Here is a 25,401-nt window from a genome sequence, read left to right as displayed (position 1 = left end):
ACAAGTGTCTTACTGACTTGTTCAGATGCAGTGAATCTGAACCCCGTATTCCCTTCATTTTATTCCATTGCACTACTAGTATGTGGAGCAAGAATTCTACGAAGATTACAACTGTTTGACTGGCCTCTAATGTTTTCATTTGGCAAAGGCACAAGACAGGATTCTGGCTCCATCGGACCAAATTGGTTGTGTGTTCATTAATCCCCTTGCTTCCTGAAGTTGCATTATTCATAAGGCTCTCTTCTCTCCGTTTAAGAGCTAAAAAACAGACATCAGCAACTTTTACACTTTGTGTACAGTCTGAGGCAATTCACAAGCCATTTAAATGAGTAATCCAAATAAAGGCAAGACTGTACTCATTTAGGTTGCCATCTCCTAGTGCATTTCACATTTTGGTTTGAAGCATTCAAGGGTTCTATTTTTGCATTTTATAGGAGGTTTTTTGTTGCATTGCAAAATCCACCTACGTGAGCTTGCCCACTTGTGGTTGTTGCCTATCTATGCACAGCAGCAATGTATCTTCTCTGCTGCGATTAAACAGGATGGGGGGGAGGAAACAAAAGAAGCCGTAATACCCCCCTCCCCACGGACTGCCAGCACAGACAAGACCTTTTTCCGCACTAATCATGGGTGAGTGAATACATTTAAGTTCAATAAGAGCAGCTTCAAAGAAATTAAGAGGAACACAGAAGCTTTTCAAGTGGTAAGGAGGAATGCAGAGTTAGAAGCCGTTAGAACAAGCAGGAGAAGTTTGGACATCATGATTAATTAGACCTTGTTTACATGTAGCCAAGTTAGTTTAAATTACTCCCATTATATAGGGGCTATCTATTTAACACAAAGATTGCTTCTGGGTTGTGGGGAAAGATATTTTCAAAAGCAGTCAGGGCATATATGCTGATTTTGTGGGTGCAATTCATTCCACTTCCTACCATTATAAAATACCTTTATCATTAAATACAAGGGCATTTCCTAGGAATTGCACTCCGATGAAGGGAGCTGAGACAGCCATCTTCTCAATCGCCTCAGAAATAATTCCCGTGATTCTTTGGGAGAAGCCATGCCAAGTTAATACTTCTCCAAACTTACAGTTATGTAATCATCTCCACTGTAGGAAAGAAGTCAGTAGAACATCCCACCATTTGCATTTCACATTTGTTAGTCTAGCATCCCACATCCTCTAGCAATCTTAGACAAGAAGAAGTCCGGATATACGCCTCAATAAGCCGGGGGGGGGGGTTCCTAGTGTCCCAGCCTGCAACTAGAACTGGCAAAAACTTAAGTTTAATACTATCACTACTCTGTAGCACTCCCTGTAAAACCTTCCTCCCATTTGGAAACCCAATGAAGTTTTTCGTGTCCAACAGCGGAAACTTGCTCACAAGTCTACTTCAGGAATTTTGATGAATTGCCCCCAGGTTGCCAAGACAATTACTAAATAATTTCAGTGAGTGCATGCACATGGCAAGACCGCATCAGTAGGAAGCCCAACATCGTGCACTTGTCAGCATGCTTGTCATGATTTCACAATAAGCAGGTTAAGGGAAGATTGCTCTACCCACCATTATGTGATCAGCAGCTGCTCATTCTCTGAGTCACGAAATTAGGAAAAAAATTACTCCAGGATTAGGGAAACTATAGTACTATACTTCCAAGTTGCCATATTTTAATTTGCAAGGGGGAAGTCACAAGAGGTTGTACTTGACTGAACAACTAGTTGTGACAAGCAACCCTATTTCCCCTTTATCCTCTTAGGAGGCTCTTGTGATGCATCTGTAACCCAAAGAGATGACTGAGTCATCCAGATGCAGTGGCCATGGTTACTCTGTGGATGACTTACCCTTATTTATTGTTGGTCAGTTTGGGGTCAGCATTACTGTCGTTAAACAAATTCATTGGGTTGTGAAAATCCTCAAATTCCTAAAGAGGTCTTTTACTTTACTTCTTTTGTTTTTGTGTTCTATAGCAATTTCATTTTAAAAAAATTACTACCATTTTCACTCACACACAAGCGTGTGCATGCAGCCTGCTGTTTGATTCGGTTTTTCCATCCTGCCTCAAACACGGCAATCCTGGCTGGAAGACAAGGGCCAACTCAAAAAGCCTAACAGCTGCAGTGGGGTGTAAACATCTGTATACATTAATAGGATGTATAAACTTGCAAAGGTAGTCATGAAGCCCCCTGGGGGCTGGGGGATAAGAATAGGCCCACAGTTTGGCTGTACTTGTCGTAAGAGGCAACAGCCACCAGGTAGATGGGACTTGTTAGCCTGGGAAACAGCTCATCTGAGAGAAGGAAAACTCTGATCCCAAACCTCCACTGCCTTGTGGCTACATCCAGTTATGAAAGAGGCTTCAGGAGTCAACCTCGAGGCAAAATCCAGAGCTGGAGTCCCTGAGGCAGTTCATGGCTGAACACAGTCACGTTCTGGCAACTCCTGCGATGCCGCTGGAACCAACCATATTGGCCTCTGCCTTTCTATTGGACCATTTCAGAGATGCGGAGGGGGGGATTTGCTGCATGGGAAACAGTCTATCCTCCATATCTACTTTACCCAGGCTTCGTGCACTGGAGAGGACACTCTGTTCCAGAACCACCATTCAGAGTGCGATACCATAGTCTTCCGAGACTGAAGGATGCCAACAACAGTCATGAAGGTAAGGTTTAAGCTGTTTCTGCCCAACGTTGCATATACACAACAGAGACCAAATGTGTACACCTGTGGGCTGGGCAAAAATGGGTTAAACTCCAGAGAATATTTAAAGTGCACTGAATGTTGAGCAACTTTTCACATAGGTGTATCCAAGAGAATAGGTGGAGCCTGGCTTCCTCAAGGACACTGCAGGCTTGCCCATCTTCCAACAGTAGCCAAGCCACAAAGAAAACAGTACAGCACTGTGCTTGGGAACACTTGCAAGCCACAATGACACATGACCCAACAACCTTTGTTATTAACAGCTACTGACACTTCTGCCTTCCCCAGCAGAGAACTCAGAGGCAGCCATTGGTCATAAGTATATGCATCACTTTCTCCAAATACCCCATACACAGACAGATTCAAATGTTTAGTCTCTCAAGCCACAGAAGTCAGATTTGGTTCAGGAACTCCCTTTATTCCACTACCACCACATGGTTCCATAGGGGCAGCAACCACCCTGTAGACAAGGAATATGCAGGAAACCCAAATGAATAGTCTGAAACAGTGTTTGACCCCAGCACTCTTGATGAGAAGAGATGCTTTTACTTCCAGCTTCTGCAGGAGAGGACTCCCTCCTTCCCCACCCCCACCCCCACAAGACCATATTGTTTCAACTCCTGTGGGCTGAATTCAGGAACATGCCTGCTGGCCTCTGTAGTCAAGCCACCCACTACCTTCTCAGCCCGAGCATGAAAAGCTACCTCCCCCTTTCAATGGCAAGAGAAGCCCAATGGGCTGCAGAGAGGCCAATTACCACTTTGTAGGAAATCAAAAGCCCAACATGGGATTGGCTGCACAACAGCAGTCAGGTGACTGGCCTGCTACCAACTACTGTATATCAAGTCTGCATGGGAGGCACGAACACTGTTCAGGGGACAAATCACACAAAAGAAAAGCAGGCCTGCCATATGCAAGATGCAGTTCTATTTATCTGACAGTGCTTTGGTCCAGTGAACCAAGCACTCACAGGGCAGCAGTTTGAAAGCCTTTCACTGACTTCTCCCCATGGAGAGAGGCTTCCCACACTGGGAAAATAGAGAGGTCAAATGGGAGAAGTTAATGAAAGAGGGGGCTTCTTAGCAAGGAAAACTACTTTTTTTTAAATCAGGCACAGCCTTTCTTGAAGGCTACACTCAGATCACCAGATGTGGAACCAAGATGCTTTTGCCCCAGAAGAGCAAGAACTCCGCTTACTGAATGCCCTTAAGCAGTCAGGGAGCACTTGCCTCCCACCCTTTGCAGCACTTGGTTCCAGGCAAGTGCACAACGCAGGCATCAATTATGCTGCATTAGGACTCTCTCCTTAGTTGGACAGTGCCTAATAGCTGAACTCTGAACTGCAGCAACAAGAAATTATTCTAGACTGGCCTGCCTGAGTAAATTGTCAAGCTAAAATGTTCAGCTAATTCTGCAACAGCCTTTTTGAAATTCTGGTCCGACTACTTTGCCCTGCAGAACACCTCTTGCCCCACTGTGTACACAAGACTGTTCTCCCTCCACCTACCATGCACACAGAAGTGTCTGAAAGCAGGCTTTCTAGGCATCTGCAGTGCACCACAGAGAGCAGCCCTGCTCTCACACTGCAAATTAGACAAGGAGAACATCCTGGCCCAGCTTAGACACTGAATACCAAAATGTCATGGGAGGCATTTGCAGAGGGCGGCAGAGGAGGTCGTCCTGGCATTGTGCATTAAGTGCCTCAGGCAAAAGAAGAACTACAGTCCTTTGGCTCACATCCTTACAGTTGTTTTCAGACAGAACCTGCCCTCAACCAAGTTGGCTACCGATTCCTAATCAGCTGGTGCTAAAGGCTACAACTATGGCAGTATGTAAGTTTCTACTGAAATGTGCAGGATGAGGTATCCAGCAGATACGGATGAAGTGCCACTGACCTGCTGGGGAGTGCTGCAAAGATAATCACAAAAAGTGTTCCCACAATGTCAGAGAAGTGAACTGTGCAGGGGGCCCAACAGGTTCTCAAGAGGCAACTTCAAGATGAGGGCAGAACAAGGGCTGCCATCGTTGGTCTGCTTGATGGATTTCTCTTCTGTGCCCCCTTTTGAGTTTACAAAACATTTTGGACAAAAATGAAAGCTTTGCACCTTGTACGTGCCTACGTTTACATCTTTGATGTCACCACTTCCATCCCCATGTCACCGCTTCCATCTTGCCTTTTAAATAACAACTTCTTCCAATCTTTAATATACCGCAGACACCCGCCTATAAGTCAATCCCACAGATAAGCCAGGGGCAGGTTTTGAGCCCCCAAATCACGGAATTTTCTATGACCCTCGGATAAGTCGGGGGTTAAACTTAGGGGGGTGTCTGACTATAGTTTTGTCTGATTTTACCCAAGGCCAGATCCTGAAAAATAACCTACCAGTAATTGTTACCTAAGAATTGTAGTCTAATTTATTAAAAACATAGTAAAAGATCATAAGATACATTTTTATTCTTTTTAAATTCTGGTCTCCACTTTTACCTTTTCATAAGCACTATCAAAGTGCACTGTAAACTACATACCAGTAAAACAGTGGTTCCCAGCCTGGGATTCATGTACTCCCAGGGGCACTCAACAGGACCTTTAGGGGTACTTGAAAAAGAATGGCATAATGCTGGTCATGCTCCAGAATGGCTTGCAGGGCCTGCAAGGCAGGAAGGAAGGTAGCTAGTTGGCTGTGAAAGCCCCACCAATCGCTAGTTTTTGGTCATCAATTCATGTATGCACCAGTGATTGATCACTTTCCATATTATGTTTCCGTTTTTTTACTGTGCTGGTTTTCAATCAGCCAGAGTTTCTCAGCACACTTCTGGTGCAAAACAGTGCAAAGGCAGAGTCTTCTGTTCTTCAAACAGATAAAAAGAGAAAACACTGTGATGAATACATGAAGTCTGGGCTTTCATATGGAGGAGATGAGGGCTTGTATTATTAATTGCAACATTTTGCTAATAGGAAGGGTACAATTTATGGAAATGGGCTGCCAAGAGATATGCCAGTGAAAAAGGTTGGGAACCACTGCAGGAGATCCATGACTCAAATCCACCTTTAAGGTGTCTGGTGTGTTAAGCCAAAGCTCTACATATAACATACAACTTACAACACATTGCTGTAAACTGAATTGCATACTCTCAGCTGAGAGATGAGCTGCATATACGTAGTTGCAACCCTTTTTACTCAGAAGTAGACCCACTGCTTTCCATGGGTGTTATTCTTAAGTAATGGTGCACTGAATTGTAGCCTGGGACTTTGCTCCAAATGAAAAGGAGGATCCCATCCTGGTGATTCAAAAAACAGATCTCTGCTAATTGCAAAACAGAACCAGGCTGCAACAGCATTTGCAAAATGGAAGCAGGTTGCAGGACAATAAAAGGTTAATTTTGGTTGGAATTTCCCAGGACAGTTACTCTAGAAACTAATGATCTCTGTATTGCTTCTGATGGGCAAGAGGTGTCTGCCTGAGCTGAGAAATGAAATTTTTCAGAGTTGAAAAGCTCTGCCCTCTGATTTACCCGGAGGTAAGGCAAAGTGAGAACTGGAGCTTGATTACTTGGCAAAAATTTTACTTACTATAGGCAAGTATCTACAGTACTCAAAATGCCTGTGCAAGTAAGAGCAAAACCTGTGGAAAGTAGGACATTAGTAGTGCACTGGTTATTGTAAGTATTCGTAGTTGTTTCAGGTTATCCCAAACTTCCAGAAGTCTTTAACTATTCCCCAATTTTGAAAGGTCACAGTACGGACAAGATCTGACATCTCCCTTAGGAAGGATATAGACTTACAACTACATGCTCCGATTCAGGTACCACATACAAGAATGTCAACAGTCGAAAAGGTCACTCCTTAAAACTGCTTCAAAGCCAGAAGGTGACCTAGACAATGTGTGCTATATTTGCCTCCTGCTGGAATAAGAGGGCTAGCAAATTAATACACTGTTGATCCTCTCTACTCACTGAGCCTTAAATGCATTTTAATACAAATGGGATTGCCTTGTCCAATCTCCCATTATTGGATTGGTGATTAGTCATAGAGATAGACATTGCATCTGAAATTAAATTAGTCTGGTCATGAACAGAGAATATCAGCTCCAAAGCATGCTTGGCATGGGAACCCTAATGCGATGAAAAGCTTGCAGACACAACCTGTACTCCCAAGAACAGGGGCTTCTATCTGTTTGAGGGCTAACAATCCCTAATGGGATCAAGAGTTTCAACTTGCCTCTCCACCCTGGATGAGCAAGCATATGGAAAGGTCCCAGCAGTATTCAATCCGGAGGGGAGCACAATAGAGAGAGACAGTGACCTCTGAATGACTCAAGATCAAGGTGGGAGGGAGAGAGAAGATACTGAAACTCCTCCGTGTAGTCAGGAGCTTCTGGGGACAACCACCATGGCTTAACAGGCCTTGCTTTGTTGTGCAAACAAGCCTGTAGTCATCTGGTTGCTTCTCATAAAGAGGGATCTTGTATCTGGAAACAATCAAGACGTGCATCTGTACTAGAACAGCTGTCCAGAAGGGATAAATACACTTCGTGCATTGGGGAAGAAAGTCAGAAACCTGAAAGTTGAGGAGTGCAACTAGACACTCTGTGGAGTGCAACCTTTCTCTGTGGCGAGACAGAAAGTGTCCAATATCTAGAGAAGTAAGTCTCTAAGAGGACTACCGAGTTAAGCAGGCAGATAGCATCAAGGTGTCTTTTAAAGAGAACGATCGAGGCATGAAGGTGCTCTCTGCTGTAGGTATATATAATTTCTAATTACATAGATAAGTTTTAATGAAAGACTCTGCATTTCCAGCTCAGTAATTTGACAGGGACAGAGCAAGGTTGTAATTAAGGCTCCCTCTCCCCTCTTTCTCCACGCCATTATAAAGAAACTGGCTCTTGATCAGGATACGTTCACTGCTTCCTCTTGACTTACTGAAATCTGCCAGTTACAGGGTACCAATTGCCCTCAGGAGTTCTAGGAAGAGAGTGGCAGACAAAACAAGCCTGTGATCAAGTCTGCCAGGTACTTCCTGTGTGAAAGCCTGCTACTCAAAGCAGTCACATGGAGTCGGTGCTCTTCATTTAGAGGTTATAACCCCAGGTTCATCAAACATTACACTTCACATCCAGTTTAAGCAGAGCTAGAAGTCTGAAAGTGGCAAACATTTGTCTAAGGTGGTAGTTCCCACGGGTGGTCTGCAAGACCCTGAGAAGTGGTCCACAAGGTCTCAGGGGAAAAAAAAGATGATCGCCTTTGATCACTCCCCGTATGTTACTGAGCAAGCATTCCCCATGGACCACCACAGAGAACAGACTGACTGCAGTCAGTACTTCCAGCTTCTCGCTGAATACCCCCTCATGGGTTATCAAGCTTAAGTGTATTTTGCGTGCAGGGAGGTAAGGAAGTTTTCATGTGGTCTATGACAATTCCAATTTTGTCTCAGTGGTCTGCAGACTCCTAGAAGGTTGGGAAGCACTGGTCTAAGATCATACAACACCTAGCAGCCTTCATTTCAAGGGCAGAAAAACCAAGTAGATACAAACATCTGTGCACCATCTTCCTCAGAGTGTTCAGATTACCCAACACACAATATCCACAAACATCTCAATGCTAATTGCACAGGATGTAGTTCCCACATGATGAACTAGGCTGCCTATAGCTGACACTGGAAAGTTTGACCAGCCACCACTACCACCTCTCCCTCAAAGGCATCCACAGTTGCTGCTCCAAGAACAGGAAGTCAACCTCCCAACAACACCATCATAATGAGAACTAACTCCATTTGCTGAAGTTCTTTGAACTAACTGAAGTTCTTTGCCTGACCTACTCTTTCCTTTTAATAACTTCCACATAACTGTTGCTGGTCTAAGCTGATAGACAACTACAAAAGAGCTATCAACAGAGCATTGATCAAATCATCTCATTTTCACTGAAACTAGCAAGTTCAGGTACAGTTTAAATGTAACTGTGTTAACACCAGATGTCTGATAGCAGAGCCACAGCTTCCTAGAAAAGGCAATACTTGAGGGATAGGAGGCCACAGTGGAGAGAAGCAAACAGTGGAGAATACACCTCCAAACCTCACTTCCCCAAAACAAACAAGACAGTGGTACTACATAGGTTTTCCTCCAAGAGGACTGTCTTACAATTGTTCTGCATTACAAAAATCCTTGACACCTGTGGATAAATGGAAATGCCCTAGTTTTAGTGCTGACTTGGCTTATCAGGGATAGCATGGACCTCATCAATACTCCAGAAAGGCACTTCCATGCCAGCCCAGTCCAGCAGCCACCAACAGGTTCAAACAATGAATTACCCTTAATGCCTTGGGAAGTCGCTTGGCACACCATGCATCCAATAGTTAAGAACTTTAAACAAATTTGCGCACTCCTGCTTGAAGAAAAGGGGACAGAAAAACTCACAAGTCAGATACATCACTGGAGAGGGGTCCCAAGAGAGTGGTGAGAAGGGGGAAACTAATTCAGTAAGGAAGAAACAGCGCTAACAGTTGGGAGAATAAAATTGCATCAGATGAAATAAAGCTCAAGGCATGTTAATATAAATGACTGGGCATGTTCGTTTTCACATCTTTTGGAAGCAGCATTGACATTTGGAACATAGCCAGTGGCTACGACTTAATGTCACTTGCAAGGACAGGCTGGGCAAGCGTTTGTGAAGGAGGCTCCCTCTCCACCAGTCCCGAAAGCCCAGAGTACAAGGGATACTGCCCTGAGCACCTTACAGGATGAAGTGTGTGTATCAAGGCATAGACTGAATCACTGATCTGCTATCTCACTCTAGTCCAATCTCCCTTCCCGCTAGTCCACGCCATCCCCCACAGCCAAGAGATCAGTCAGATGAAGGTTAAGCTTATTAAGCAACAGAACAGCTATAAAGAGAAAGATCAGAATTGTCTAAAACAGGTTTATGTCAAAAAATATAACATGCTAGTTTCAGGGCAGTGAACAGGCTACCTGTTCCTCTCCCCATTCACCCTTCTGAGATTCCCCCCTTTCAGCTCACAGATGCCCAAAGCTCTTGTTCCTCCTTCCTGAAGAAATGCTTTACACAATCAGAAGTATCCGTTGATGGCCAAAGTTCTCTCTTTTCCCAATGTGAACTAGACCTGGCTTCCATGCAAAATGCAAATCGCAAACCAGATGCTGCCATTGGCCATAGCCTATGTCAATAACAAACAGATTCCACCCCCAACAGGGCAGGAAATTACCACCTTTCCCCCACCAATGTGCAGTACCACTGCAAAGAGGGTACAACTGTTCCTTCTTCCCCAGACCAGTAGACACCCTGTTGTAATCTATTGCTCCCAGGTAATCGCTGGGAGGGGAATGGAATGGGAGCAACTGACATGGACCTTGCATGGCTGGAGTTGCATTAACATTAGGATATTACTGCAACAGTATTTGAGAAGAGGAGAAAGGGTGGCCTTGAAACCAGTATTTATTCTCAGGGTCTTTAAAATCCTGGTGGCTCCAAGATTTGTGTTCTGGTCTAGCACACCAGACCCTGCCAAGTAATCCCAAAGTGTTAGGGTCCAACACAGTCATGAAACTATTTACCGAGATCAGAGACTTATAGAGGCAAGGGTCAAAGGATAAAAGCCATGACTCTGGAACTTGAACCCATATGCACACATTCACATTGCAATGAATGACAGCTGTGGGAGCTACTTTCCTTGCTCATCTATTTCTTCTTCCTCTGCCAATTATCCAACCAAAAACATAAAAATTACCCCCTTCTCTCACAGCAGAGTTTGAGACACAGTACTGGACTAAACAGGCCAGAAGACTAACATTCCAGCAGAAAATGCTCAAGAGCCTGAGAACCGTGGCCTGGGGCAGAAACATTTGGATGCCAACTCCCATGGCGGTAATAAAATAATTGCCAGTTTGCTGCCCTTTTAATGGTATGCCAAAATCTGCTGCCTCGGGAAGGCGGCCTCACCCTACCTACTGGTAAGGCTAGCCCTGCATTCAGGCTAGACAGGCACACGCCTTCCTCCACAGGTATTTGCTGGCTTTGTCATGTGGATTTACACAGCAAACCAGGTGAGGAATTCTGTTGGCACAGCAAGTCTTCGGATCTTTTCCACCAGTAATGCACTGGGGACCCAGATATTTGAGACAGCAACGCAGCATTACTCCAAGTATGCCAGCCAAGCACTGACTAGCTGGAGAGAATTCACAGAAGATGTATATCCTGTAGCAGCCACACAGATTTGAAGATTTGCAGCCTTAAGCACACACTGCCAGTGTGCCCTCCTGGTGGATGTTCGCCTAGACTCCCAGAAGGAAATAGAGTTATGCCATCCCAACTGTTCACTCCCTTCATCGGTATTTCCACCCGACCCTCCTCCCACCCCCTTTTCACCTCCATATAAATACCAAGAAAAAGAGCAAGCATTTGAAGAAAGGAGTAGAAGGGAAGGGGAAGTTCTGGGGCTGCATGTGGAAAAGTTGTTTTTTAGAACATGAGAGTACACCAAGAACATCAACATCTTCAATTCCATAGGCAACAAGACATTGAAAACCAATAGTCTGAAGTCACGATTCAGCAACTTAACGGGTCAGGTCCTAAAATCCAAGTCTATACGTATACATCATTTATTTTCTTTCCCCATTTTCTAAAGTTGTCTTTTGGAGACCTTTTGCTCACAAGCAATTGCTGCTTGCAGAATGGCTCCAAAAGGTTGTTTTGGGTGGCCATTTACAACACAGCCATCCCTTGTAGTCATATTGCATAGCAGGACATGGAACATTTGGTAAGCCCAGCATCTGTAGCCTCATGGCTGGTTGCAAGACCATTTTTAACCACATCAGTTGCAAACATCTGGTTAGAAAGTAGTCTTCTAGCCCATCAGCCCATAATGGCTACCATTCACAGGCATGCATGCAACATGGTTCAGAACACAGGAATAACCCCCAAAAGTGCAGATGGGGCGTAGGGGGAAGAAGTCAACCAAGGAGTCATACCCCTAGGTGCTTCACAAATTTCAGCTGACCCCAGAGCAGCAACTCCATGAGGATCAATATCTAAGAAAAAATTGGCAATACTGGGTTAATCCATACACCAGGAAGAAGGGACTAAAGAGGACACAAAAGGGTGACAGATTCATTTCCTATCTGGGTAAAAAGGATAGTTCCAGTGGGGCAGGGGAAAAGACTTGAAGCTATATGCATTCCCCACAAGGGTTCTAAGATTTGGATCATTTTAATACCTTGCTTCAGAACATAAGCAATATGTAATCTTTATCTTTATCATCTGCCTTTTAAAAAGTAGTCAAATTTAATTTTGCCAACAATTGATAGTCAATGCTAATTTGTATTAACTGTTGTTGAGAACAGCTGCTCTTTTGTCCTCAAGCAAACTGGTGTTTCCAGAATAGGCTTTAGTCATACACACTGATCTAACACAAAAATAACCTTTTAGAAAGCAGTTTTCACAGGTGTGCCTGGTGGATACCAATGACTAATTATTCTGCCAATACAAAGGAATACTGGTCTATCAAATCATGATGGTCAGCTGGTCAGTTTTCAACTCAGGCTCTCTGGAGTTTTATTCAAAAGTCTCATGAGAAAGAGAGAGGGATCCCAACACACCAGTCTAACTCTTGTGCACACAGGAATACATCTCTGTCAGCAGCTGTGGATGATGAACATGCAACAACTTTAACAAGTGTGTAAGTCAATGAGCTCACAAGTTTTAGGACTTCTAAGGTAACACACAATTAACCTCTAGAAATTAAGTTCAACATTAATTGTTCTGAATAACTGGGGGCAAAAATGCAACATACTGATGAACCCTCATCACTTAATCACTTCTGACACCATGCAGAGACAACAGTGGCCAATAGCTTTGGCTGCTTCTCAGCCCTGTAATTAGGCTACGGGAATCAATGGACCTGATATTTGTTGTGTTTTAAGGCCATATGGTTAACTATCCAGCAGAGCTCTGGTCTGCTTATTATCCCCTGTACCTCTGATCACCATTCCTCTTGACAAAGGGTGTTGATCGTCTTTGACAAAAGGGCATGACTCTTTGACAAAAGAGCAGGTTGTCATCTTTCAGTATTAACCAGTGGAACCTTCAGAGCAAGAGTTTTAAGTTCCAAGTCATAAGTAAAGAATCAATTTTTCATTATTTTTTCCAACCAAATGGCTGCTTTACCATTTTATGCTATTACAGGGATATGTTGTATACTTTTGTGGACGCAGCCAGAACTGGTTAGATTCCAATGAATGAATGCAGCCATTTGGCAATGTGATCCTTTCAAGCAAGAGGTCTTTGAAGGAATGGATTTTGCCAGATCATCTGTCCTGGATCACTTCATGTGAAGTGACTTCTAGAACCCCTTGAAGAACTGCACACATTTCCACAGATCAATTTTGATGGCTTGTTAAGCTGTAGGACATTTTCAGGACTGCTGTACAATTTGAATGGATAGGCGTAAGTTATAGCAACCTAGAACAAGAAACATAGCATATACTCAGATGTATGTTTGAGCATACACAGTTATGCAACTAAACTTGATCCGTCCAACCACTGAGAAGGCCCTGAGAAAGCACATTACTTTGTTTTGTCAAACAAGGGTAATCATTCATATTTAAGAAATGGGCTATAAAGCTGCAAAGAGGAGAAACTCCATTTCAGCATTGCACAATAGAGTCAAATAGCTATCTCTCCCCCCACCAAGTGATACACGCAAGAAGTTTTCATACGCTACCCAAAAACATTTCTACTGACTACCACAAAATCCTAACCGCTACTCAGAACCACTGGGCGGATTCACCAGCTAAATATGTCCGCTCCAGTGCATGCTCAACTTCAGAAAGCGGAAAAAAAAATCAACAGGTGAGGCTATGAAACCTGATCAGGGAAGACAAAACAGTTCCCGTCACTGCCGTGCTGGGAAGAACGCATCATTTGCGCTGTATCAGGAGACAAGCTTGAAACAGTAGTGCACTGAAATCTCAGCAACACAAATAATCTTTGCCATCTGTTTGAACAACTCAACGCCCTTGCAATTTGAAGGAACGCTCCCACAGAAACACAAGGGCCTTGCTGATGGATCACAAGAGCCCAACCCTCCTTTGGGGGCCATTTTCTTCATAACTTCACGCTACGACTAACACACTGCGATTTGGGGCCTGCTGAAATCAGACTGGAAAGCATTACATGCCTTGCAGAGCCAAAGAAAAAAGGAAAAGGGAGACCCCTGTCCTGAATTGTGTTGGGCTCTTGTCTCCAAAGAGTTTCATTCATTCAAGAGGCTGTAAGTACTTTCTGAAGTAGCAGTGAAGAGCCCCTGAAGCTTGACGTAGCATGAAATTCAAGACAAAACTTGGCTCTGTGGCTTGTTTGGGGCAACACAGCTGGACAAAGTTTGGAGTGTGAATGCATGGTTAGTTATTTTATGATATCGTTTTTAAAGGCAGAATCAAGTGTTTTAACAAAGAGTCTCCTCACACACATACCCCAAACTGTATGGAAACATTTTCCATACCTTGTTCTAGATCCCTTAAAACAGGGGTCTCCAAATGTCTCAGTACAAGGGCCACATCATATATTTTATACATTTTGGGGGGCTGAAAACAGTCTTATAAATGAATGAAAGTTAAATGAATAAATGCATTTTACTTGGATTTTTTGGTCACCAACATGATATGATTCAGAACAAAAGAGAAATGTGACAATTGCAAAGAAACAGTGCCGTGCTAAAAAACCGAGACATGATAAATAATGAGTAAAAATGTCAAATGTTCGCAAAAAAAATTAGCAATAAAGAAATATTTTAAGTTGTTGCAAACCAGATAATATATTGTGGGAGGCCAGATGTAGCCCCCAGTTCATAATTTGGAGTCCCCTGCCTTAAGAGGTTGTATTTCCTCCATGTAAAATTCAAGGGTTTGTCAAATCTGTATACTGGCTGTCATTGCTTCTCGTTCCAATGGCATCCAAGCATCTATCACAAAGTAGGCCCAGGAGTTTTCCTAAGGGGGCCATCTGTCATTTGCCACATCAACATCTTTGCAGCTCCATTTCCTATTAAACCAAGAATAGTGCCTACACAAAGGGTCCTTCGGCCATTGGGAGCTCCCTCCTTTAACAGAAGTGTTCTGCTCTCAGAGGGAGCTCTTGGTGGAGAAAGAACCCCTTGTGGAATAGAACACTCCTACCATTCAGAGAGACAGTAGAAGCAGGATACTACCCCAATGCAGTGCAAAGCAGGAATTCCTAGATCTCTCCAAATCAAGGAGCTGACAATTTCACACTGAATGTGCCAATTAGACCAAGGTTTGGAAGACTGAAAAATAAGGAAAGGTTTTAGAATGGAAAGGAATAATGTCCACCAAAAGTCAACAACAGGGAAGCACTTTTATGTGTGTGGGCAGTAAGAAGGAGAAATGAAGACTAGGCTTTTATCAGGTCTACTTGCCCAAGAAGCACAAACCACCCAGGTTTAAGGGCAGGGCAAGATTGTTCTCCCCGTCCCAAAAGAATGCTTCCCTCCTACTCAAGAATCTTGGTATTAGAGGGAGACACTAAATTTAGTCCACTTGGGAGTTTTATAAATCAAAGGTCACAACTTCAGCAAACCATGTGAAAAAATGGTTTCCATCCTTGCGCCCTCTTTCCATCCTCACGCACATTTGTTGATAGACATGGAAGCCATATGGACAATCTTAAGAACTGTGATAAGGTAGTGACCATGAAGCAATATTGATGTTGTTGATTAGTTAGACCACCTTTCTAGTCTTTTTTAGACATCAGTTCCTGAGAATAGTCATTGTTAAGAAGTTTCAGGCCTGCCGCTCTGGACAACTTGGTAAAGTTGGCCCAAGTTGGTACCAAGGCCCAAGTCCTGGAAGCCATGCAATAAGTGACACAACACTTTGTTTCAGGGACCAGAACAATTTTAACACCATCACCCCCAACATGGCAGTATAGTGTAAACATTTTTCATAAGTATCAATAGTATATAGATGAATGTTGCTTAGAGACATTCTGATCAGTCACAGACCACATATGCGACAGTCTGTCGCTGATCTCTGTTTCCCACCCTCTGCACCAGAACCTCCAGAGGCAAAGGGAGCAAGCTCCCAATCTGCCCGCAGTCTCTGCAGATCTCAGAATGACTGAAAAGGCCAAAAAAAAATGGCTACTTCTGGTTTCTTCCAGGGGCTTCCGCAGGCTTCAGAATGCCTTATGAGGAAAAATATCACTTCTGGTTTCCCTCAGCACCAGTGATTTTGTACAGGTGACATTATTTAACGATGGCATCACTTGACATGGAAGCAACACACACCTGTATAAAAGCCACGGGGGTTGCATATTAACCCATTTTCAACTGCAAAACCAACAGCAAGTTTGATAGTATGTGCATATGCATGTCTTTAAGTCAACTGCCACACATTTTAATTTCCCAGTCAAAATGCTGCGCCAAGATTACAAAAAAAATCAGTGTGTAAGAAGTCAGGTTGAATTGTTGTGACATACCAGGAAAGCTTTCTAAAAATGCTAAAATAAATTAGATTGCAATAATTTATTGCAATTTATCTCCCCCCCCAAAACAGCCCTTTATTGTAGTCTAGTTTAAACGATATAATAGCTTTATGCACACAGCAATTCTGGAGGAGATAAAAAAATACTAAACTCCTAGACTTGAAGCTGGAAGTAGTTTTCCTTCCGGGAGAAGCATTTTTGTTTGAAGCCACAGAATGGAAGTAGTATATAGGCTTCCTTCCTTTTCTTATCAAGGACTGTCACTTCATTTTTGAGTTAGGCAATTGAAGCCAATAGATTTGCAAGAAAATCTGCATTGATTTCATGCTTGCAAACTGCCATAATTTTAAGAAACCCTTTGCATTGCCACACACACACACACACACACACACACACACACACACACACACACACACACACACACAGAGTTAAGTTTCTCACTTGCACTTCAATAGAGAAAAACGTCAGACACCCTCCAACCACCATACACAAAACTCTCAACACATTTTGCCCTTCTGCTCACTAGTAAAATTAAAGTCAAGAGCATTAACAAATGTTCAATTGTTCAACAATATTCAACTGAGTAACTTGCTAAGACTTTCATCTGGAAATTTTTTTATATCACATTATAAATGTGCCCTAGCTAATTACACATTTGCCATTTTATTATATTTCATAAATGCATCTCCCCCTAATTAGTCTGTTTTGAGCCAACTCAAGCAAGCAGATTTTTCAGGCACCCAAAGTTGATCATGTACAGAAATCTTGCTTCATCACAGTTACTGAACATGCCTTCCATCATGGATGCAAGCAGACATGGGCATGGCATTGTTTGTAGCCTTGATACACATATGGACTTTGGCTGCCGAAGAGCCAGAATGCCTTTTGATGTCAAATACTCAATACAATGGCAAATCACAAAACAAATTTAGAACCTACATATGGAATCCCTTTGGCTTCAACGGGCTCCACTTAAAGTATTTTAACTCAACTGGCTGTTTGGGTGTGCCAAGTTGTTAGAATTCTACTGCAAATATTCTTCAGAAGCTCCTCTATGCTACTCGCAGTTCCGAAACTGAAACAAAGATATCCTACAGTGGTAGTACTAATCATGAAGAAAGACTGACCATAACGTACAAGATTTTCATGTTTTGTTTGAAGGCCCAAAATCTGCAGTTTTACGATTTATACATTTCTCGTTTTATAGAAGAAATTTGCTGAATTGGACTTAGACTAATAGAGACTAATTAGGCAGAATCATTTTATTCTAGTGAATCATCATTTCAGAATAGTAAGTGTGGTTTAGTTAGTGAAGGCAATTCCATCCCTAAAGCAAAATGCTCTCTTCAGTATCAACTTATTCCCAATTACTGGATCTGGGAATCCCATTTGCAATTAGTCCTTTCCCATCCTTTGTATGTAAAGGATTAATCAGTCATTTTACAGTCTAATTTAGGCAGCTAATTTAATACAGAACTCATGATGCTTTAACATGATTTCACTAATAAAACCATGACAGCTCTTTAGCACAGAACATACAGGCTTCCCTTTTCAAAATCCTATTTTGCAACTGATTAAACAAACTTTTCACTAAACTGCCTGAAGGCAAGACGCAGTTGACCTCCTCCCTTTCTTTCAGTTTCTGAACACATATCCTTCTAGGATGCTTGTTTTCAACAGGAAGCAGAAATAATGCCGACTTTGAACAGTCTTTATTCAGGAAGGCTAGGAAAGCAGTAAGATTTTTCACTAGAAAGTTCAGAGGCTGAGAAGCTGTAAGATCCAAAGTGTTTCCCCTTCAATTTTGAACCTGTGCTTACTGTAAGCATGCACTTCTGAATACTGCAAGTTCTGCAGTCAGTATTCATAGAAAATGTTAAGAGACTTTTCCTTACATGTCAGAGATGTTCTGGAGAAGCCCAATAAAGCAAGCTGCTGGTTTGGGATTGCTTGCAAGTTGAACAAACACACAAAACCTACAGCGCTTTTCTGACTTTCACCAGAAGCATGATCTGTCAACATGAGTTTTATTTACAAAAGACTCAGAAGTTGAGCAGGCAAAGACAAATAAAATGAATTACACAGCAATCGTATGCAAGTTTATTCAGAAGCCAGAAAGCCAGGAACTTTCTGAAGTTCATTCAGAAAGCACTATCTTTACTTCCGGAAGAGTACAGTATATACAGTGTAGGACTGAAACCATAAAGTTAAAGCTAATCTGCTAACCTCATGCCAGTACAGATCATTCTCATCAAAATGAGTTGGTTCAAGGCAGTTCTTCAAGAAACAGAATTCTTAAGTCAGTAAAAAGATTAACAATTAGACATCGTAATAAGGCATCTGGCTGGAGGGAAAGAAAAGGAACCCATTCCCCCGCTCTGACCATTGATAAAGTTTTCTAAAACTAGCACCCTAACCCTCAAACTTGTATAGCACGCCCATGATAAATTCTGCTTGGCTATAGCAGCAGCCAGCAGGTGTGTTTTAGGTGTTTAACAGGACCTGAAAAATATATTTGACTCTCTTTCTCCACTTTAAATGGGCAGTGAAACAAAAAATCACAAACACCACAAAAAACCAGACACATGCACCCAAATGCCACTTTTCATTGCTGGGGTTCTCTCCTGAAGATAAGATCAATCAACTGGCTCACAATAGTAAAAGTTGAACTGATACCTCAAAGAAATACAATCCTGTCTCATCAATTCCAATATAAGTTTGGAATAAATTAAGCTATCAAAGCTGGAAGTGAGCTGATGGATTCCTATAGGATAAGTGTTCCAACATTAATCTAATTTTTAAAAACCCACAAAAGGATAGCCATTTAAATAGCTGCAAAACAATTCAACAGTACACTAAATTAGTTAATACTGGTTGCCATTTAGTACCAAGACTGACTTCCTGGCAGATTAGATCAAGCCAGCTCTGAAATCACTTTGGCAGTGAAGCAAAGATGGCAATTAAATCTACATCATAGGCTTGAATGCTAAGATAATAATTTTTTAAAAAATTAAGCTTATTTTGAGCTGCAAGTTTACACTGTGAAGATGAAGGCGGAAATATTCATTTATGAAAGCTTAATTACTGCCACAAGCAATACTACCAACTGTAAACGACCTTTCATGGAGGGCTGGCTGCAGCTAAAATTTACTTAATTCATTGCAAGTGTGAAATTGAAATATTTTAGAAGCCGGAAGCATTAGTCTGCCAGTCAGTGATCCTGTATCAGTTTCAGATCTCGCCAAGTATACTCTCCTCCTATGACTATTTACACATCATGGCTGCCACCTATAAGTCACAGTCCCCAACTGAACTAGTTTAAGACAGTTTAGTCTTATTAAAACAGGACTAACACCCCAATCCAAGAGCTCGTTAAAATGTATGAGAGCTTAAGATGGTTTAGGCTCAATAAATGGCAAAGTACTTAAAGTGGTTTGCTGTGGCTGCATTTTGTCTCAAGTGACACATTTGTAGCGACTTAAATTGTTCCTAACTTCTAACCCATTTCCTATTCAATTTTAACAGGCAATTATAAAAAGAAAAAAAGAAAAAGAAAGCTTTGATAAAGGCAGCTTGCATTGTATGTTGCTACAGCTGAACTCAACTGCCAAGTATGCAAATTTGATTATTAAAGTACAACAGGTATAGTATAACTTTTTACTGTTTGTCCTTTTAGTCTCACTCTAATAGCAGTTTAAAGCTGCAGTCTACAGTCATAATTATTCAGGGGAGGGGGAAAAGAAGAGACATGCATCAACTATTTTTTAAAAAATTTCAATCCGCTTTGACACACCAAGTATGTAATCAAATTAATCTCATCTTCCAGAAAATTTATTCTCCCCTTTTGAACAGCAGCAAATGGATTCCATTGCACAGGTTCGGACAGAAAAAGGGGAGAAGGCTTAGTTTCAAAACCATCTGGAAGTGTACAGATCCTGTCAACAAATCAAAATAGATTCCTCCTGTAACTGCAATTCATTCCACAATCTCCCTTAATTAGGGCAACGTTGTTCCAGTTGCACCAATTCCATTTCTGGATACAAAAGCTTCACTTGGCAAGGGTGGGTGGCAATGACACAATAGTCTCAAAGTTTCGTTCAGGACTGACGGACTACACTCAAATTTTTACTAAACAAAATCAGAGAATAGTCTTTTCTGAATATGTCAAAGTAGACAAGCATGTGCTACATGGTTGGGGGGGGGGGGTGCATGCTCATAATCCCAGTGCAACATTTCAGTTTCACCAGACTGATCTTCTTCCGCAATGAGAAGGCCTTGCTTACATGCCGGGCAATCTAGTTAGTCAAATTTAATGCATGTCCTTGCCTTGCTTCAAGGCCTACAACAAATGAACTCCCAGCAACTCTAGCTGATCTGAGAAGATTGCAGATTAAGGACCTAACAGAGTTTCAGGTTTTTTGGCTTTAAAGTTAACTTGCATGTTAGCCCGACACCAAGAAAGAGTGTCCAAATTGTGCAAAGGTCTGAATTCTAGTTTCATGGAAATACTTTTAAAATGTCGGTTGAAGGCTTGCAAAGAGTAGCAGCATAGACTTGCCTACGAGTCCGATAATGTTAGACTTCAATGGGATTAAATCAATTTGAATTCAGCCAACTGGATTTAGAATTAGGAACCAGAATATGAATGGTGGAATGAGAGCTACATAGTCAGAACTGTCCCTCATCACACTTCAAAAACTCCATAAGCTGAAAGTTTGCTGAAAGTTTAATGCTGAAAGTTTAATCAGACAGAACATCAAAAAATTTACTTTTAAGGATGCTGCTTTTCCAGACATTGTAAGGAGAAAAACTAGAAAAACCCACAGGTCAGGATTTTGCCCTTGCAAACGGACTACTTGGGCAGACATGGAAGTGTTTTAAATATACATCCCGCTGCCATCTCCCAAACTTTCTGCCTTAGTACAGCCTACAGCAACATTTAATGGCTCTCATCATCCTGACAGCTCTGCTCATTAGCTGCAAGCTGTAGTTTGGGGAGGATCCATTTAAAAAAAGGTTGCCCTATTGCACATCCCTTCCCAAGGATGACAGAGACCCTAACTCCTCATATCCTTGGCTAACAAAATTAGCACTCAAAAAAAAAATTTTTTTAATCCTGCACTGGGACTGATAAGAAGTCTGAAGGGGAAAGCTACCAAGTAGTTTCCAAAACATAATGGACCCAATCCTCCTGCCCAGCAATAGGAAGAAGTCCAGCTGCATTATCTTCTATTCCATTACCTGACATTTAATTGGGGGCCCTGAATCACAAAGCTGATGATTTGGCTTTTTATTTTACAATAGTTGGGCTTCACTTTTTAAAGAAAGCTCAGACTGGACAACTTCAGGACAGCCTCACTTCAATGAAGCCAGCCATATGAATTAAAAAAAAAAACTATTGCAATTAGCAACATAAATTTGCAACGCTACAGTGGTTTGTGGCACTATGAACTCCAACACCTTTCCCCGGAAGATGCTTTAATTCAAGAACTTTAAAAAAAAACACATAGAAGGGCTCTTCACTTTAAACAGCTTTTCTGATTTAGCAGTTTTATCTTGATGTTTACATTTCAGGCAATTTCACTCCACAGATTTTCACTGTTCATTTGGGCAGTGTGGGAAGGAGGAAGTGGGAAGCTGCAACAGCCCGCAGGGAAAAGGCAGGAAGAAGTAAGACACATTTATAAAGTTGTACCTCATGTATACCTCACTATCTTCTTACTAAATCCATATAAGGGTCAGCGAACAGAAAGCAAATCACATGCCACAACACCCCATTGCACACATACAGAAAAGTTTGTTTCCAATGCATCTCTTCACAACATGCAGATAATGCCTGGTGTGCCTACCCCAGATACCTTGCCTTGCAAAGCCGCAGCCAGAGTGTGTTCACCTTTGTTGATCCAGTATGAGAAAAAGCTTTCTTGTATCATACCCCCCCCCAAAAAAAAAAAAATCAAATGCAAGGTATGGGCAGAGAGTTCAGTTTAAAATCTGAAAGCAAGAAGTCTTTCCAGTGTTCAACCTCTGCATGTACATCTGATTGAGACTCATATGCCTCTTGGTCTTCATTATAACAGAGTTCATTTTATCTTTAGGACAGTCCCTCTCCTCTAGACAGTGCAGGACCCCCCCCCCCCACACACACACCCATCTCTTTAGAAGTTTAGGAAGACCCAGGCCGTGCAGCTCAATCTTGTGCATGTTTACTTGGAAGTCCCACCAAGGTCAGCAGGAGTTAAGCTGTTCACAGCATCACAGCCCAACACTACAATGCTCAGGGGCAAGCATCATTTAGTGCAGCGGGACTTAACCTCCAAGTAAAGATGTAAAGGAAGCCGATGTTCAACCCCCATACAGCAAGACTCGGATGCTTAGGCTCTTTGTCCTGATTCTGGTTTTGGTCTCTCTTTTTCTGGCATAGTCCATCTACAGAATCTTTAACCAAGAGGAAAAGTTTAGGAGCGGAAACGGAGAGGAAAGGCTACCAATGAAGATGACCATTCAAACTCCCCTCAAGGAGTGGCCAGAATGAAAGACACCTACACTGAGCAATTGAAATTGACAAGGAAATTGATATTGCGGAAATTGTAAGTGGTTGAAATTGACACAGCTGTGCACTCTAGCCTGGACAGAGCCACTAGCAGGCTCATCTTCTGCATCCTGTCTGTCCCCCTCCCGCTGCCTTGGCCCTTCAGGAATCTGGCCTGGCACATTTAAGTTCCAGCAGTATTACTGCCTTAAACCCATTTCTGCCCAGCCCACAATTGTACACATTTGATTTCTATTGCATATATGCAACGTCCACAGTGATGGCTTAAAGCCCCCCTTCTCCAGAGAGTTGATCTCTGAACTCCATGAACGGCCCCTCTCATTGCCAATTTTATTTAAACATTTTGAGTGAGTTTCCGGAATTGGCTTACATCGCACCTCCCTGCTCAATCCCTTTTAAAAGAAGCCTCAATGAGATCAGTCACCGATCCTGGAGATGCAGGCAGGCAGGCAGAGCAGGGGCTGCAGTGGCGCTTTCCACCCACCTGCTCCCTGCACAGGAGGCGCCTCCTGGCGCTCTCTTCAAACAGATTGCACTGCACCAGCAGGCACCACTTGGATCCACTGCTGCGCCTGAACTGAGCTACTCACAGTTGCAGTAGGGTGCTCTTCAGCAAGCTTGGATGTGAGAGCTCCCCACTAATAGCTATGGGTGCAGGGTGTGTGGGGGGGGGGGATAGAAGAACCCTAAGTTTCTACACTGGGACTCCTGGCAGAATCCTGCAATCCTATGCACACTTACCTGGGAGTAAACCTCCTTGATTCTAATTGGGTTTACTTCTGAGTAGACAATCATAGGACTGGGCTGTTTATCCGGATTGCATTTGGGGAAACAATAATGGGAGGGCAGCAGGATAGCTATGTTGTAGGACATGCAAGGAGGCCTTGGAGAGGTGGCAGTGCTTTGAACTCTTATGGGACGATCGGCCTGAGGTGGCCCCCTCTGTAACTTCAATCTGACCTCTTGGGACATTCCCTGCTTGCAGCCAGCCTCATCATCATCGCCCTGGACGTTTTTTTAAAGGCATCCCAAGCGGTGGGGGGAGAACGGAACAGTGGGAGACGATAGATGTCAGAAGGTCTCAAGCTTCGAGGCGAGAGCGTGGGACTGGAGAGAAGCTTCTCTTTGGCCAGGTATCCCGTCGGAAAAGCCTCCTGCCCCTGCAACTTCTCTGCCTCCCTTCTACCGCGAGAATAACGGGGGGGGGGTAGATCTGAGCTTCCCAAGTGCAAGGGCTCCCCGACGGAGCCCTAAGCAGCAGGCTGCTCGATGGAGAGGTCCCCAAGGAGTACAGCAGAGAACACTCCGTAAGGTCTACCCCAGGAGTAGCAGGGAAGCACACGATCACCCAAATACTGGGGGAGGGGGCGCCAAAGGAAAGTGGTGAGCTACGGAATTAAGGGCACAGCCCTATGCATGCCTACTCAGAAGCAAATCACACTGTATTCAATAGGGCTTACTACCAGGAAGGTACGCGGAGCATTGCAGCCAGAGAGCACAAGCCGATGCACGTCTGCTCGGAAGTAAGTCGCACTGTGTTCAATGTGGCTAACTCCCATAGGATCGCAGCCCAGGGCTGCAATCCTAGCCACACTTCCTCAGGAGTAAGCCCCATTGACTATTATGAGACTTACTCTTGAGTAGACGTGCCTAGGAGCGGGCTCCAGGACTGCCCCTTCCCCAGTGGAGCGCCGGCGGCAGGGGCGTACCTGTACCAGGTGAGTCCCCGCTCGTAGTTGCGGTCGAAGAAGTGGGGCTCGGCGCCCACCGCCCGCACGTCTGGATGCACTCGCAGAAACTCGAGCAGCGCCCGGGTGCCGCCCTTCTTCACGCCGATGATCACCGCCTGGGGCAGCCGCTTGGTGCCGGAGCCGTTGAGGAAGCTGGAGATGCCGGGGCCGGGGGAATCCGCGGGGGCCGCCCCGTTGCCGTCGCCGTCCTCGTCGTCCTCGCCGTCGTCGGGCTCCTGCTCGGGGCTCAGCTGGCCCCTGGCGCCGCCGCCGGGCGCCCGCAGCAGGAGCAGCGCCGACGAGAGCGCCGCGCCGTGCGCCCTCCGCGCGGGGGGCGAGGAGCCCCGCAGGAGCAGCCCCGGCGCGGCGGCCGAGGCGCAGGTCCCGGCGGCGCAGGAGTAGACCAGGCAGAGCCACAGGGCGAGCATGGCGAGCAGCAGCAGCAGCAGCACCGGCCTCCTTCGCCCCGGCCGGGGGAGCAGCGGCGGCGGCAGCGGCGCAGGGGCTCCGGGGGCATCGGGGAGGCGGCAGCCGCTCAGGCGCAGCTGGCCCATAGGCGGCGGCCCGCGGGCGGCGTCCCCGGCACCATGGCGAGGCGAGGCGAGCGGCGGCTCAGCAGCGCATCCCTGCGAGCCAGCGCCGTCCCGTCCCCAGCGCAGCAAGCGAGCAAGTGGCGCGCGCCTTCCCCTGCCAGGCTGGAACACGGGGGGGCGGGCAGGCAGCGGTCTGACTGGCACCCCTCCGAGCCTATAAGAGCCGCCCGCCGCATGATAATTAGCCCCCTGCGCGGATCAAAGGCAGCCAATGGGAGCCAGGGGGCGGGGAGCGGCGACGCTGCGGGAGGCGATTAGCCATTCTGATTGGCTAATGAGCCGTTAAAGAGCCCAGAGGCGGCGAAAAGGAGAGGCGGCGA

General features: G+C 44.2%; 1 protein-coding gene across 1 annotated transcript in view; it reads right to left on the bottom strand.

Annotated features, from left to right (window-relative positions):
• LOC136641774 (heparan sulfate glucosamine 3-O-sulfotransferase 3B1-like) overlaps positions 1-25,189 on the bottom strand; it is a 34,618-nt gene extending 9,429 nt beyond the window's left edge. The window contains exon 1 of the mRNA XM_066617801.1: positions 24,468-25,189. Coding sequence (XP_066473898.1) covers positions 24,468-25,042 — 575 coding nt within the window. The 5' untranslated portion in view covers positions 25,043-25,189. The remainder of the gene's footprint in view (positions 1-24,467) is intronic.
• Between the last annotated feature and the right edge of the window lie 212 nt (positions 25,190-25,401).

This window comes from Tiliqua scincoides, chromosome 2, assembly GCF_035046505.1.
Source record: "Tiliqua scincoides isolate rTilSci1 chromosome 2, rTilSci1.hap2, whole genome shotgun sequence".
Lineage (NCBI taxonomy): Eukaryota > Metazoa > Chordata > Lepidosauria > Squamata > Scincidae > Tiliqua > Tiliqua scincoides.
Note: the sequence above shows the minus strand (reverse complement) of the source record. Positions and strands in the feature narration are given on the sequence as shown.